This window comes from Leucoraja erinacea, chromosome 5 (assembly GCF_028641065.1).
Source record: "Leucoraja erinacea ecotype New England chromosome 5, Leri_hhj_1, whole genome shotgun sequence".
Lineage (NCBI taxonomy): Eukaryota > Metazoa > Chordata > Chondrichthyes > Rajiformes > Rajidae > Leucoraja > Leucoraja erinaceus.
In genome coordinates, this window is record NC_073381.1 from 99,169,639 (window position 1) to 99,184,524 (window position 14,886).

Consider the following 14,886-nt stretch of genomic DNA (forward strand, 5'->3'; position numbering starts at 1 on the left):
GCTAAAGGAACCTTCCCTTCCACCCACAGCACACTTTGTGTTCAGTTCCACACATGTAACTGGATTGGTTTCAGATGACAGTGGCAGGTAGAACAAATTGGAAGTAAGGGGGAGCTGACATCTAGAGCAGCGGATGCAATAGATGAGGTTGGAGGAGGTGCAGGTGAACCTCTATCGCACTTGGAAAGACTGCTTGGGTCCTTGAATGGAGTCGAGCGGGGAAGTAGAGCAACAAGTGTAGTATCTCTTGCGGTTGCAAGTGAAAGTGCCCGGGGAAGGGGTGGAGCGGGAGGGAAGGGAAGATTTGACAAGGGAGTTACAGAGGGAACGGTCTTTGCTGAAAGCAGACGGGGGGGGGGGAGGGGCGGGGGGGGGGGGGGGGAGATGGGAAGATGTGACGAGTGGTGGAGACTACACTTCCTCCCACCCTGCTTCCTGCAAGGACTCCATCCCCTACGGCCAATTCCTCCATCTACACCGCATCTGCTCCCAGGATGAGGCGTTCCACACCAGGGCATCAGAAATGTCCTCATTCTTCAGCGAATGGGGGTTCCCCTCCCACACTATAGATGAGGCTCGCACTGGGGTCTCTTCAATACCCCGTAACACTGCTTTCTCTCCCCAACCCCCCACCCGCAACAAGGACAGTCCTCCTAGTCCTCACCTTTCACCCCACTAGCCGTCACATACAACAAGTAGTCCTCCGTCAGTTTTGCCACCTCCAACGTGACCCCACTACTCGCCACATCTTCCCATCTCCCTCCCCCCCCCCCCCCCCATCTGCTTTCCACAAAGACCGCTCCCTCCGTAACTCCCTTGTCAATTATTCCCTTCCCTCCCATAACACCCCCTGGTCACTTTCCCCTGCAACCGCAAGAGATGCTACACTTGTCGCTTTACCTCCCCCCTAGACTCCATTCAAGGACCCAAGTAGTCGTTCCAGGTGCGACAGAGGTTCATCTGCACCTCCTCCAATCTAATCTATTGCATCCGCTGCTCTAGATGTCAGCTGATCTACATCGGTGAGACCAAGCGTACGCTTGGCGATCGTTTCGCCGAACACTTCCGCTCGGTCCGCAATAACCAATCTGACCTCCCGGTGGCGCAGCACTTCAACTAACCCTCCCATTCCGAATCCATGACCATTCTGGCCTGGGCCTCCTCCACGGCCAGAGTGAACACCACAGGAGGAACAGCACCTCATATTCCGCTTGGGCAGTTTACACCCCAACGGCATGAACATTGACTTCTCTAATTTTCGGTAGCCCTTATTGTCTCCTCCCCTTCTCAGCTCTCCCTCAGCCCGATGGCTCCTCCTCTTCCTTTCTTCTTCCCACCCCCCAACCTACATCAGTCTGAAGAAGGGTTTCGGCCCGAAAAATTGCCTATTTCCTTCGCTCCATAGATGCTGCCACACCCCCTGAGTTTCTCCAGTACTTTTGTGTACCTCAGATAATGCTTTTAACACACTAAAACTATCTTTATTAAATGTCAGGTCTTTGGCAGGAAAATCCTTTTTAATCAACGATTTCATTATTAAGCACAATCTTGATTTTATGTTTTTAACTGAAACTTGGTTGGACCAAAATAACAGTGCAGCTGTTCTTATCGAGACAACCCCTCCCAACTTCAGTTTTATGAGTAAGGCTAGAGTGCATAAGAAAGGTGGTGGAGTCGCCATGTTTAATGACTCACTCCAATGCAAGCAGATATCTTGATAATGTTGCTTCTTTTGAGTATGTGGCTCTTCAGCTGAATTCCTCTCGAGGAGCTATATTCCTAAATATCTACACGCCACCGAAATACTGTGCAAGCTTCTTTGATGTGTTTACTAAACAGCTGTCTATAATCGGTATTGACTTTGATTGTGTAGTTATTGTTGGTGATTTTAACATTCATGTTGACAACTCCCAGGACAGAGGGACTAAAGAACTGTGTTGTGTTCTTGATAACTACGGGCTGACTCAGCATGTGTCGGAGCCCAAACAACAAAGGGCACACTCTGGACTTCGTTATCTCCAATGGTCTGAACATTTCCAAGATTGTGGTGACTGATGTTGCTCTCTCTGATCATCCCTGTGTTTTCTTTGACAGCACTATCTCCGTGCACACAAATGTTCAAAAAAAGATAGTCACTGAACGGTATATCACTGAAAACACCAGTGAAATATTTATTCTACTTTTCCCTTCATCACCCGCTCCCTCTTGGGTCTCAGTTAATGAGCTTGTAGATCATTTCAATTATAAAATTACAAATGTTATTGATGCCATGGCACCCACTAAGGTGAAGGCTGTCTCTAGTAAGAAAAGATCTCCATGGAGAAATGCCACACCGGTAAAAACAGAAAAAGAGTGTTGAAAAGCTGGACTTGGTGGCAAGAAACAAATCTCCAGGTTCACTATGACATCTATAGGGAGAGACTTTGCATTTATGGCTTGGAGCTGAGAAATGCAAGGCAGTCCTTCTTCTCTGACATCATCACCAAAAATAATAATAATGCACGTGCCTTGTTTGCTACTGTCGACAGGCTAACAAACCCTCCTGTGTCAGTGGCCTGTGAACTTCTGTCCACCAGGGCCTGCAATGAATTTGCCTCCTTCTTCATTCACAAAATTCAGAAAATTAGACAAGTCTCAACTTGACCACTTCTGGTCCAGAGCAGCCGAGTGAGTCCACACTCCCCCCCCCCCCCCCCCCCCCCCCCCCCCCCCCCCCCCCCCCCCATCCCCTACACCCCCATCCCCCCCCCGCACACACGCCCCCAACGCTTCCCACTTAGTCAAGTACATAACTAAAAGTCTGATCTTGTTATCTTCCAGTTTGCGCGTTTTTTCTATTTGCACAAAAACGGTAAACGATAGCGCTATCATTTTTCGCCAGCCCACTCCTGTGCTGCGAGTGCACTAATTCAAGTTCCGATCGATGATCTATTGTAAAAGTTAGCCAGGTTTAAAAAATCGTAAACATCGCCCGTGCGCAGATCGATCTCCTCTCCTGCCAGTCAGCGCCGCAAGGATTAGTCTCTTCTCCGGTCACTCCCAGGGCCGGTCCGCTGCTTCCCGCACCATCACGTCTTTACTGGAGCTGCGGGATGGCCGGCGGAGGTCTCCAAACGGACACAATCTCGTAAGGACCGGAAGCCTAGCCCGCCCCCACAACCCACCTCCTCCCCATAACCCACTGGCCAGGCCCAGGAGCAGACGCACAGGGAGATCCTCCCCTCCCTCCTGACATTGCCCCCTCTGTACCAGGTGCCCAAATATCAGGAGTGTGGGACTAAAATGTAGGCAAAACTTGAGGAAAGCCCCTTCAGATAGTCGAACATGGGCTGCAACCTCTCACACTGCATGTACATATAGAACACGGTGTCTTCCTCACCACAGAAGTGACAGGCGGCTGACGAGTCCGTGAACCGGCCAAGTATCTGTTACAGGCCACAGCCATGGGTAACACGCTCCACCCCAGGTCCCCGATGTAAAGGGGAGGACTCCCTTATAGAGAGACCAACGGGAGCAGGGCCTGCCTCCCCAGCCCCGACATCACAAAGGATCAGGTATCGCCTATTGCGTCTAAACAATCAGATCCGCAGTCCTGCCCCTCGGACAGACAGCGCCCTCCACCAATCGGAGCCCCCATCACCACGGCATTGCCGGCCCCGCCCCCGCGGCTCCTACACCACGTGGGGGGAAACAAACACAGAAGCTGCAGAGGCTGCAAACCTGAGATAAAACCGCAAGGGGGGCCAGACTACAAAATACTGCAGTGACTCAGCGGGACGGGCAGCATCTCTGGGGAGAGGGAATGGGAGATGTTTCGAGGTTGAGACCCTTCCCCATCCGTTTCGCACCATGGATGGCTGATCTGCTGAGTTCTATCAGCACTTTGAAGGGGAATGGTCAGGCAACGTGTCGGGTCTGGACCCATCTTTGGACTGATGGAGTTGGAGGAGAAAGCTGGAAACCAGAGATGGGGCTGGGACAGACTTCAGGACATGATTGGGGGGGGGTGGTGAGACTCCTTAATTTGGAGAATTCAATGTTCATGTCATTCGGCTGTAAACTATGAGGTGCTGTTCCTCCAGTTTGCATGTCACCTCACTCTGGCAATGGAGGAGGCCCAGGACAGAAAGACCAGTGTGGGAGTGGGAAGGGGAGTTAAAATGGTTGGCAACCGGGAGAATCAGCAGGCCTTGGCGGACCGAGCGCAAGTGTAGGGTGAAATGCACGCATAGTCTAGATACAAGGAACTGCAGATGCTGGTTTACAAAGAGAGACACAATCTCCTGGAGTAACTTGCACCTCTGGAGAGGATAGACAGGCAACATTCTAGATCAGGACCCTTCTTCAGACTGCTTGGTGTGGGGGGTGGAGAATGTTGGAAAGGAGAGGTGGGGGTGGTCTTTCCCCTGTGGGGCCTTAGATTCTCTTCCCTCTACAGATACGGCCTGACCCACTGAGTTCCTCCACTGCTTTAGAGAGAACTAGACAAAGTGGGACCCGTTGGGTCCCAGCTTCACACGGGAGGGCTGGTCCCCCAACGCAATATTCCACCTCTCCACCAATTCCAATCTTGCTGGTCAGTGGGAAGGAGGGGGCTTTCTGAATGCTGGCATGGTGTTGTGGGCCAAAGGGACTGATTTCCAGAGGGCTAATATGGACATTGTGGGCCAAATGGATTCTTGGGCTGGCACACTCCCTCCCACTCACAAACACGCACTCACAAACACACACAGACTCATACACACACACACTCACACACACAGACACTCACACTCACACACAGGCACTCACAATCAGCGTGACCTCTGCAGTTACCGGTAATTATGCAATCAGCATGACCTCTGCACTCACTGGAATTGCAGCTTCAAGCAAGAAAGGGCAGCAGGCCAAACAACTCATGGCATTGTCATTAATGGCTAACAAATCATTTATTGCAAGTACATTGCAGACTCACAGTCGTTGGTCCTGGTCCTCCAAAGATATTCTAAATGGAATTTAAACTGGTGGACCCACCACCATCAAACCCCAAACTCTGAAAAATAATAGCCTATTGCATTTTATCTGTTTATTTTTGTGTATATATATGGTCTAGAGTATATAGACACACTGAACCTTTATCTTCTGTTCTGTTTTATGTTTACATTTTCTGTTGTGCTGCAGCAAGCAAGAATTTCATTGCCCTATCTTGGACACATGACAATAAAACTCTCTTGACTCTTGAATTGGACTTAAGCAAAAAAGGGTTCTTGGGGGAAAAAAAGCTACCTTAAATTTAGTTGCGTCTGGTTGGTACCTATGGTAGGGTGAAGACTATTCCATGCTTTACTTGTGCGGGGGAACTCCATGAAGCAGCCTGCATCTCTGGATAGAAGAAATTGGGTGACGTTTCGGGTAGAAACCCTTCTTTAGATTTCCTCTGGTTTTAGTGTGTTTAGTTTAATTTAAAGCATGGAAACAAGCCCTTCGGCCCACCGAGGATTAATTCCAGGTCTCTGGCAATTTTAGGCAGCAACTTTATGGCCAATTTACTGCCCCAATAGCCTTCAACTGAATTAAAACATACAGTGGCTGTAAAGGGGGACATAGCGTCACTTAGAGATTTAAGACTGAAAATGGATAGTTTCTTTTTTTTTAGTAACCAAAGGTATCAACGTATAAATTTTTGTGTGTTGGAAAATAAAATATAGTGGCACAGCTGGTGGACTTGCTGCCTCACACGCCAAAGATCTGTGTTCGATCCTGTTCTCGGGCACTGTCTGTGTTGAATTTGCACATTCCCCATGCAAGCATGTGGGTTTCCTCCCACATCCCAAAGATGCATTGGCTTTGTAGGTTAACTTGTCTCTGTAAAATTGCCCCTAATGTGCAGGGAGTGGGTGAGGAAAGTGGGATAACAGAACTTGTGTGAATGGGTAGACAAAAATGCTGGAGAAACTCAGCAGGTGAGGCAGCAACTATGGAGCAAAGGAAATAGGCGACATTTCGGGTCGAGATCCTTCTTCAGACTGATGTGAAGGTGTGCGGGGGGGGGCGACATTTCGGGGGGGGGGGGGGGGGGGGGGGGGCGGGAAGAAGAAAGGAAGAGGCGGAGACAGTGGGCTGAGGGAGAGCTGGGAAGCGGAGGAGAAAGTAGGGACTACCTGAAATTGAAGGTCAATGTTCATACTGCTGGGGTGTAAACTGCCCAATAGGCGAAGTTTTGGGTCGAGACCCTTCTTCAGACTGATGTTGGGAGGGGTGGGGGGCGGGAAAAAGAAAGGAAGAGGTGGAGACAGGAGGCTGTGGGAGAGCTGGGAGTGGGAGGGGAAGGAGGGAGAAAGCAAGGACTACCTGAGATTGGAGAAGCCAATGTTCATAGCGCTGAGGTGTAAACTACCCAAGCGAAATATGAGGTGCTGTTCCTCCAATTTGCTGGGTGCCTCACTCTGGCCATGGAGGAGGCCCAGGACAGAAAGGTCGGATTCGGAATGGGAGGGGGAGTTGAAGTGCTGAGCCACCGGGAGATCAGGTTGGTTATTGCAAACTGAGTGGGGGTGTTGTGCGAAGCGATCGCCAAGCCTTCGCTTGGTCTCACCGAGGTTGATCATACGCTGAATGACCATATTTTTGTTTGAAAGTGGAAAGAGATAATAGAAATTGCATTCATTGCAACGTGTAAAAAGAGATGAGATACTGTATTGTAATTTTGCTGCATGTCATTGTGGTATACATCATGTCTTGATCGGTGAATATGTTTAGTTTGCGACTTTATTTGAAGCAGAAATAATATGTGAATGCTTCAATGACCATAATTCCGACTGGTAACTACGCACTTCGTCTGAGCACATTATCGCACACGTCATGCAAGCCATCTTAAATGACCACCTAAACTGTCATTTGGCAACTTAAAAAGCTGCCGAGGTTGCCCGGCTGGCAATAGGGAAAAAAAGTTAAGCGAGAGCCCTGAGATGGACAGACGACATTTAGAGTGTGGGCCCTTCTTCAGACTGATTGAAGAGGGTGGGGGGAAGGAAGCTGGAAAAGAAAGATGGGGACTGGACAAAGCTTGGCAAGTGATAGGTTGACACAAAATGCTGGAGTTACTCAACGGGACAAGCAGCATCTCTGGAAAGAAGGAATGGGTGATGTTTCAGGTTGAGACCCTTCTTCAGAAGTGATAGGTGGATATAGGTGAGGGAGGCACAAGAAACTGCAGATGCTGGGATCTTGCATAGGACACAATTTAGTTTGATGCACAGAATCCCAGAGTGGGGGAATTGAGGATCAGAGGACATGGGTTCAAGGTAAAGGGGAAAAGATTTAATAGGAATCTGAGGGGTAACATTTTCACACAAATGGTGGTGGGTGTATGGAATGAGCTGCCAGAGGAGGTTGTTGAAGCTGGGACTATAGCAACGTTTAAGAAGCAGTTAGACAGGTGCATGGATAGTACAACTTTTGAGGGCTATGGACCAAATGCAGGCAGGTGGGACCTGTGCAGTTGGGACATGTTGGTCAGTGTGGACCAGTTGGGCCGAAGGGCCCATTTCCATACTGTATCACTCTATTCTACTAATTCAGCATGTATTATGTCCAGTGGTCAAACTTCAGTGTATTGTTTCAGTTATACTGCAATAACTCGGTGGGTCAGGCAGCATCTGTGAAGAACATGGATAGGTTACGTTGCACAGAGTGCTGGAGTAACTCGGTGGGTCAGGCAGCATCTGTTGAGAACATGGACAGGTGACGTTTCAGGTCGGGACCCTTCTTCAGACTGACATGATGTTAACAGATGGGGGGTGATCGGCTGATGAGTGGAGTAAGTGACAGAGGTCAAGAGAAAATAAGGAGATAAAAGGTTCTGAGACAAGGAGAGAGGAATCTATATGTGCAGCTTTAAGGGACATTGGTCAGGAAACATTTGCAGTATTGCATACAGTTCTGGCCATTACAGCACTGATGTGGAGGCTTTGGGGAAGGTGCAGAGATGGTTAACTAGAATGGTTTAAAAACAAGGAACTGCAGATGCTGGTTTACCAAAAAGGACACAAAATGCTGGAGTAACTCAGCGGGTCAGTCAGCATCTTTGGAGAGATAGAATGAATGATGTTTCAGGTCTACACTGAAGAGGGTCTCGACCCAAAGCGTTACCCATTCCTTCCAGCATTTTGTTTCTACCTGAACAGCAGCTATCCACGTCGCAGTGTGCCAGCAGGCTGGAGCGGGCAAATGCCTTGCCACAGAGCGGGATGGGCAGGTGAAGGGGCGCTGGCTGGTGTGGACTCTCCAGCAGGTGGTCAAGGCGGGTGAACCTCTTACCACAGGATGGGCAGGGGAAGGGACGCTCACCGTTGTGGGAAATTTGGTGCTGTGGGTACATTGGTGAAACCCTTGCCACACTCAGCGCACACAACGGGCCTCTCTCTGGTGTGGATCCGCTGGTGCTCCCCCAGCTTCCGTGCCCTCTTGAAACCCTTGCCACAGTGCGAGCCGCTGCTCGCCGGCATGGGCCCGCCGATGCTGCCGCAACCCCCGCGAGCTGTCAAATGCCTCACCGCAGTACGGGCAGTCGTAGGGCTGGCCAATGGTGTGCATGCGCTGGTGAGACAGGGTGTGTGAGGCCATGGCAAAGCGCTCTCCACACAACGGGCTGGGGACGGGATGGTCGCTGGCGTGCACCCGCTGGTGGGACAGCAGCTTGGTGGAGCTGGTGAAGCCCTTGCCGCAGTCACTGCAGGTATAAGGCCGCTCCCCAGTGTGCAGGCGCCTGTGCATCTTCAGGTGCGTGGACGACTTGAAGCCTTTCCCGCAGTCAGAGCAGGTGAAGGGCTGTTCACCGCTGTGCATCCGCTGGTGCACCTGCAGCCCTGACAACTGGGGAAAGCTCTTGCCACAGGTGGAGCAGCCAAAGGGCTTCTCGCCCGTGTGCACCCGTCGGTGCACCCGCAAACCCGACAACCGGGCAAAGCTCTTGCCACAGGTGGAGCAGTCATAGGGCTTCTTGCCCGTGTGCACCTGCTGGTGGGCCTTCAGGTCAGACGCCCTCATGAAGTTCTTGCCGCAGTCGGAGCAGTCGAATGGCCTGGGGAAGGGACGGTCGCCATCGTGCACCTGCTGGTGGAACAGCAGCTTTGCGGAGCGGGAGAAGCGCTTGCCGCACTGGGCACAAGTGAAGGGGTGCTTGCCGGTGTGGGTGCGCTGGTGCTCCAGCAGGCTGTTGGAGCGGGTGAAGCCCTTGCCGCAGTCGGAGCAGGTGAAGGGCCGCTCACCACTATGAAACCACCGGTGCTCTTGCAGCCCCGACAACCGGGCAAAGCTCTTGCCGCAGACGGAGCAGCCATAAGGCTTCTCGCCCGTGTGAACTTGCCGGTGATTCGTCAGCTCTTGCGTTGTCTTGAAGCTCATGCTGCAGTTGGAGCAGGTGAAGGGCTTCTCGCCGGAGTGCACGCGCATGTGCCGCCGCAGGTGGCCATTGCGGGCAAAGTTCTTGCCACACTTTGAGCAGTTATAGGGCCGTTCTCCTGTGTGCTCCCGCCGGTGGGTCTCCAGCAGACTCGGGTACTGCCAGGCCTTGCCACACACGTCGCACACATAACGCTTCTCCTTGTTATGGCCCGTCATGTGGTCCTCCATCGTAGCTCAGCCCACACAACGATCAGATGGGGGGGTTCACCGGCACCCTGGACACCCTCAATGGCCACTCACGTCCACAACTCTCCGTCCACAGCAATGGCTTCGAAACCCTGCGAACAGAGGGTCAACAAGCTGGCAAACAGGACATTACTAACACATGAATATTACTAGTGCTGGGGGGAGGGAAAGGACACGGGGGTGACAGGGGAGCGGGGGATGGGGCAGATGAGGAGGGGGAGAGGTGGGGGTGAGGGTGAGAATGGAGAGGGAGATAAGAGGGAAAGGGGATGAGGACGGTGGAAGTGAGGGGAGGGGGATAAGGGAGGAGAGAGGAGATTGTGAGGGGGAGAAGGGAGGTGATGAAGGGGGGGGGGCGCTGAGCAACTGGGCACCGCGTCGAGCTGCCTGCCAGCCAGATGCCCTGCGCCGTGACTTAACCCCGCCCTGCACAGTGACGCATGCCACACGCCCGACCGGTGCCCTGACCAAAAATCTTATAGCGAAGCAAGATGGGTTACTCTCACGCAAAAGTGTAGTACGCTCATGGGCGGATTCATGGTTGATTATATGACTAATTTTAGCAACCAGCCCCCGCCATCTTGTTCCGCCATCTTGCTCAGCCATCTCACTTCCGGCCAAAGATTAGATCCGCAGCGGGGAGAGGGAGTGCGCAGCCCGGGGCAGCGGGAGAATGAGTTCGCGGCCCAGGGGAGCGGGAGAGCGCGGCCCGGGGCAGCGGGAGAGGGAGTGCGGGGCAGCGGGGAGAGGGGCATAGGAGGGGGGGAGACATTGTAGTGTGGGGGCAGGCGAGGGAATGCCGGGGGGGGGGGGAATAAGGCCTAGTGTGTGTGAAGTTGCGGGGAGGTTTACAATGATTCTTATTTAATGTCCCTTGTCTAGTCTGAAATAAAGTTAATTATTGGATCAGAAGAAATATAATTGTGTGTGTTATATGATTATATACATTTATATAATTTTCATGTATGTGTGTTTATAAACATTTTATTCTTTAACAAGAATTAACAGAATTATGAACTAACAGAATTATGAATCTAACCCTATATCACACACAAAACTTCCCCCGCAATGTCAATTACCCTGCGAGTTGGGTCGGTTCCGGTTACTACAAAATCAACTCAAACACTGCTTGTGAGCCATTTAAGAGGAGGATAACAGCCTCCTCTTGAACATCAAAAAAACAAAGGAGCTGATCATGGACTTTAGGAGGGCACATCATCCGAGGACGTACACTCCATTTAGGATAAATGGGGATCCTGTGGATAGGGTGAACTGTTTTAAATATCTGGGAGTCCACATCTCCGAGGATATGACATGGGCATCACATGCCTCAGCACTCGTGAGTAAGGCAAGACAGCGCCTTTACCACCTCAGGCAATTGAGGAAATTCAGAGTGTCTCCGAGGATCCTCCAGTGCTTCTACGCAGCGGCGGTGGAAAGCATCTTGTCCGGGAACATTACCATCTGGTTTGGGAATTGCTCTGCCAAGGACAAGAAGGCTCTGCAGAGAGTAGTGCGTTCGGCCAAACACACTATGGGAACTTCACTCGCCCCCCCTGCAGGAACTATACAACAGGAGGTGCAACTGCAGAGCAAATAAAATCATGGGAGACCCCTTTCACCCCTGCAACGGACTGTTCCAGCTGCTACGGTCAGGCAAACGCCTCCGTTGCCATGCGGTGAGAACGGAGAGGTTGAGAAGGAGTTTCTTCCCAGAGGCAATTCGGACTGTAAAAGCCTATCTCACCAGGGACTAACTCTACTGAACGTTTTTCCTTCCATTATTTATTATGTAAAAGAATATGTGTGTTATGATTGTGTTTATAGTTTGTTTGGTTGTTTGTTGTTTGTCTTTTGCACAAAAGTCCGCGGGCATTGCCACTTTCATTTCACTGCACATCTCATATGTGTATGTGACAAATAAACTTGACTTGACTTGATTTAAAAAGAAATGATTTAAAAAACATTAAAAATGACAATTACCAGAGTCAAATTTTATTCTTGACAAGAAGTTTGAACTGAAAGATTTATGAATCTAACCCACACAAACTGGTGCCCCGCAACATTGATTACACTGCGAGTCGGGTCAGGCGACTAAAATGGGCGGGGAAAATGCCCAGGATCCCCTCCATAGCGTACTACACGTCAGCCCATTGCATTTAGCAGGAGTGGCCCATCTTGCTCCGCTATAAGATCTTTGGCCCTGACGTCACCCCCAACCCGTGTGGGACTGGCGGTGACGTCAGTGACTGGCGGCCCCGCCCCGCCGGTTATTGGTGTGAGTCACGTGGGGATGCAGCATGCATCATGGGAAGAAGGTCACAGTGCTGGAGTCAATCAGAGGGTCGGGCAGCGGCTGCGCGGAACGTGGGTAGGTGCATCGCCGCCTCCCGCCGCCAGGGGTTGAGGGGGGGGGGGGGGGGGGGGTGGGGTTGGAGGGGGGCGCTACAATCGGAGGACCAGGGGGCGCCCAGACCTACTGACATTCCCGCCCCACCCGCCTCGGGCATCGGCTCCACGGGTCGCCGGCCGAAAGATCGCCCTCGGTAATGGGGGAGGGGGAGGGGGAAGGGGAAAGGACGCGGGGCCGAGCGGCGGCGGCGAATGTTCCCACCTGTGGTTCCCGGCGCTGAGCAGCCTCGTCACTCACGTGACCGGCGAGCAGGTCCCGCCCCCGCACTGACGGGCAGCGCCAGCGGCCAATAGGAGCGCGTTTCACCTCCCCCGGGTCAACGTCAGAAAGGACCAGGTACCGCCCACATCTCGTCGCAGGTGACCGCGTTCTATAGGTTGATCCGTAGACCCGCTCCTCGGACAGACAGCGCCCTCCGCCAATCGGAGCCGCAACTCCCGCCCTAGCAACGGTTGCTAGGGCACGGCCGGCCCCACCCCCGCGGCTCCTGCACCACGTGGGGGGGAGAGGAAACTCACGGAAGCTGCAGATCTTTGCTGCAGAGTAGCAATGTTACAAAATATTGAGATTTGAAAAATCAAGCCTGCAATTTATCCCATCAGATAAAGCATAAAAATAATTTAACTTGACACCTAATTCACTTTCATATCTTCAGTATTAAAAAAGTTATGTTCCCTATAGGGGGGTTGCACGTAAGGTCACTGGGTCATAGGGCTTGACGCACGGAGCCGCCCAATCCATCTGGAGGACATACGTCACTTCCGGTATATGTTATTAATGCTAGAAACGTGTACTTTCCTACCTGTTAAAAACCGCCAAAATGTTGAATTTTTGCGCTGAAAAAAATTGTGGGAGTCGGGGTAAGTGTGAAAGACATGTACCCAACTTCAGAATTCCAAAAGTGAAGCGAAATGAAGGTAAAGAGAAGCGAGAACTGAATGGACTACAGCAGCTAAAGCGCTTGGTAAACAGTGGCTGTGCAGATATCGGAATTGAAAATATTGGGAATTATCGAGTTTGCTCACTGCATTTCAGTAAGGCATTATTTGTGTTTTTTCTTGATTCCTTTAGTATCTAAAAAGTCTCAGAAGTGATAAATCTGGCTGTAAATTTTTCTTCAGCTGCATTTTCATTTTGTATGTAAAAACCCACGAGAACCATGGGCGAAATAAAAAATTTACAGCCAGATTTATCACCTGAAACTTTTCAGATGCCAAAGGAATCAAGAAAAAACACAAATAATGCCTTAGTTGTTGAAATGCAGTGAGCAAACGGCTAATCCAGGGCTGCCAACATTGGGTGACAGTTGGGAGTGAGAAATTGTGAGAGACCAAGCCCGAGGGAGCATAGTGACCGGGAGGGGGGTGGGAGGAGGGTGTCCCCCTCCCATTGAAATTGTGCAATATGGGGCATACTGCAGCGAGTGTTTTAACTTACACTTGAATACAATATATATGCTTTAAATTGGATTGGAGCGTTTTTGAAAGGGGGGAGGCTGTGCGATCACTGATCACTGGCCTTGGGGGTACCTGGTGAGGGAGTGGAGCAACCGAGTGGGGAGAGGGTGTGGAAGAAGGGGGTCCCCCCTCCAAGGGTAGGAACGTTTTGAAATTTGATGTGTTAAAATCATGTTTTAGTGCCCTGCAGAAGTATGATTTCAATGTTTTTTGGATGAAGTATTTTTAAGAGGTAACTTTTTAAGGGGTAACTTTATCCACACAAAGAGTGATGGGTGTATGGAACAAGCTGCCAGAGGAGGTAGTTGAGGCAGGGACCATCCCAACATTTAAGAAAAAGTTAGACTGATACATGGATAGGACAGGTTTGGAGGTATGGACCAAAAGCAGGTAGCATAGTCAAGAGAGAGTATATTTAATTGTCATTTGGACCCCTGGAGGTCCAAATGAAATGCCGTTTCTGCAGCCATACATTACACACAAATAGACCCCAGACACAACATAATTACATTTTACATAAACATCCATCACATAGCTGTGATGGAAGGCCAAATAAACTTATCTCTCCACTGCACTCTCTCCCCCCCGATGTCAGAGTCAAAGTCAAAGCCCCCGGCTGGCGATGGCGATTGTCCCGCGGCCATTAAAGCCACGCCGGGTGGTGCGAGGTCGCACACCGGGTCTTGATGTTGGAGTCCCCGGTGTGCGCTCGCAAAGTCCCGCATTCCAAGCCGCGCGGGGCAGTGGTGCTAAGCCCCCGCTCCAGGAGCTCTTCGACCCCGCAACTCGGGCGGGAGAAGTCGCCGGTGCAGGAGCCCCGAAAAGCGGTCTCCCTCCAGGGAGCCGCGGGCTCCCGGTGCCGTCGTCCGCAGACCCGCAGCAGCAGCCTCCGACTCAGCAGCAGCAGCGGCAGCGGCAACGCTCCTCCACCGCTCCACCCGCTCCGGTCTCGGCCAGCTCCGCGACGGTGAGGTAAGTCGGCACCTGAGTCCCAGGCTTCTTCCTGTTGGAGGCCGCTCCTCGTTGCGCCTCCAACAGGAAGCGGTACCGCCTATAGCTGGGACATGTTGGCGGGTGTGGGCAAGTTGTGCCGAAGGGCCTGTTTTCACACTGTATGACTATAACTACATTATACCTCCACCATGCATGAATGCTTCAAAATCAGGTGATCGAGTTTTATTACCATATACTCAAGCATAGAAACATAGAAAATAGGTGCAGGAATAGGCCATCGGCCCTTCGAGCCAGCACTGCCATTCAATATGATCATGGCTATTCATCTAAAATCAGTACCTCTTTCCTGTTTTTTCCCCATATCCCTTGATGTTGTTAGCCCCAGAACTAAATCTAACTCTCTTGAAAACATCCAGTGAATTGGCCTGCACT

The 14,886-nt window shown here is 51.3% G+C and overlaps 2 protein-coding genes across 2 annotated transcripts in view; one reads left to right on the forward strand and one right to left on the reverse strand.

The window, feature by feature from the left end:
* Nucleotides 1-14,886, forward strand: part of LOC129697702 (zinc finger protein 585A-like) — a 76,060-nt gene that overhangs the window by 45,766 nt on the left and 15,408 nt on the right. Inside the window, exons 8-9 of the mRNA XM_055636410.1 lie at nt 9,013-9,172; nt 9,277-9,462. Of these exons, the coding sequence (XP_055492385.1) occupies nt 9,013-9,172; nt 9,277-9,462 (346 nt within the window). The remainder of the gene's footprint in view (nt 1-9,012; nt 9,173-9,276; nt 9,463-14,886) is intronic.
* Nucleotides 6,054-12,330, reverse strand: LOC129697642 (zinc finger protein OZF-like). The gene is made up of 2 exons (XM_055636354.1): nt 12,245-12,330; nt 6,054-9,722 (listed from the first exon to the last, which is right to left on the reverse strand). Exon 2 carries the CDS (start codon nt 9,610-9,612, stop codon nt 8,380-8,382), a length of 1,233 nt encoding a protein of 410 aa, XP_055492329.1. The 5' UTR covers nt 9,613-9,722; nt 12,245-12,330; the 3' UTR covers nt 6,054-8,379.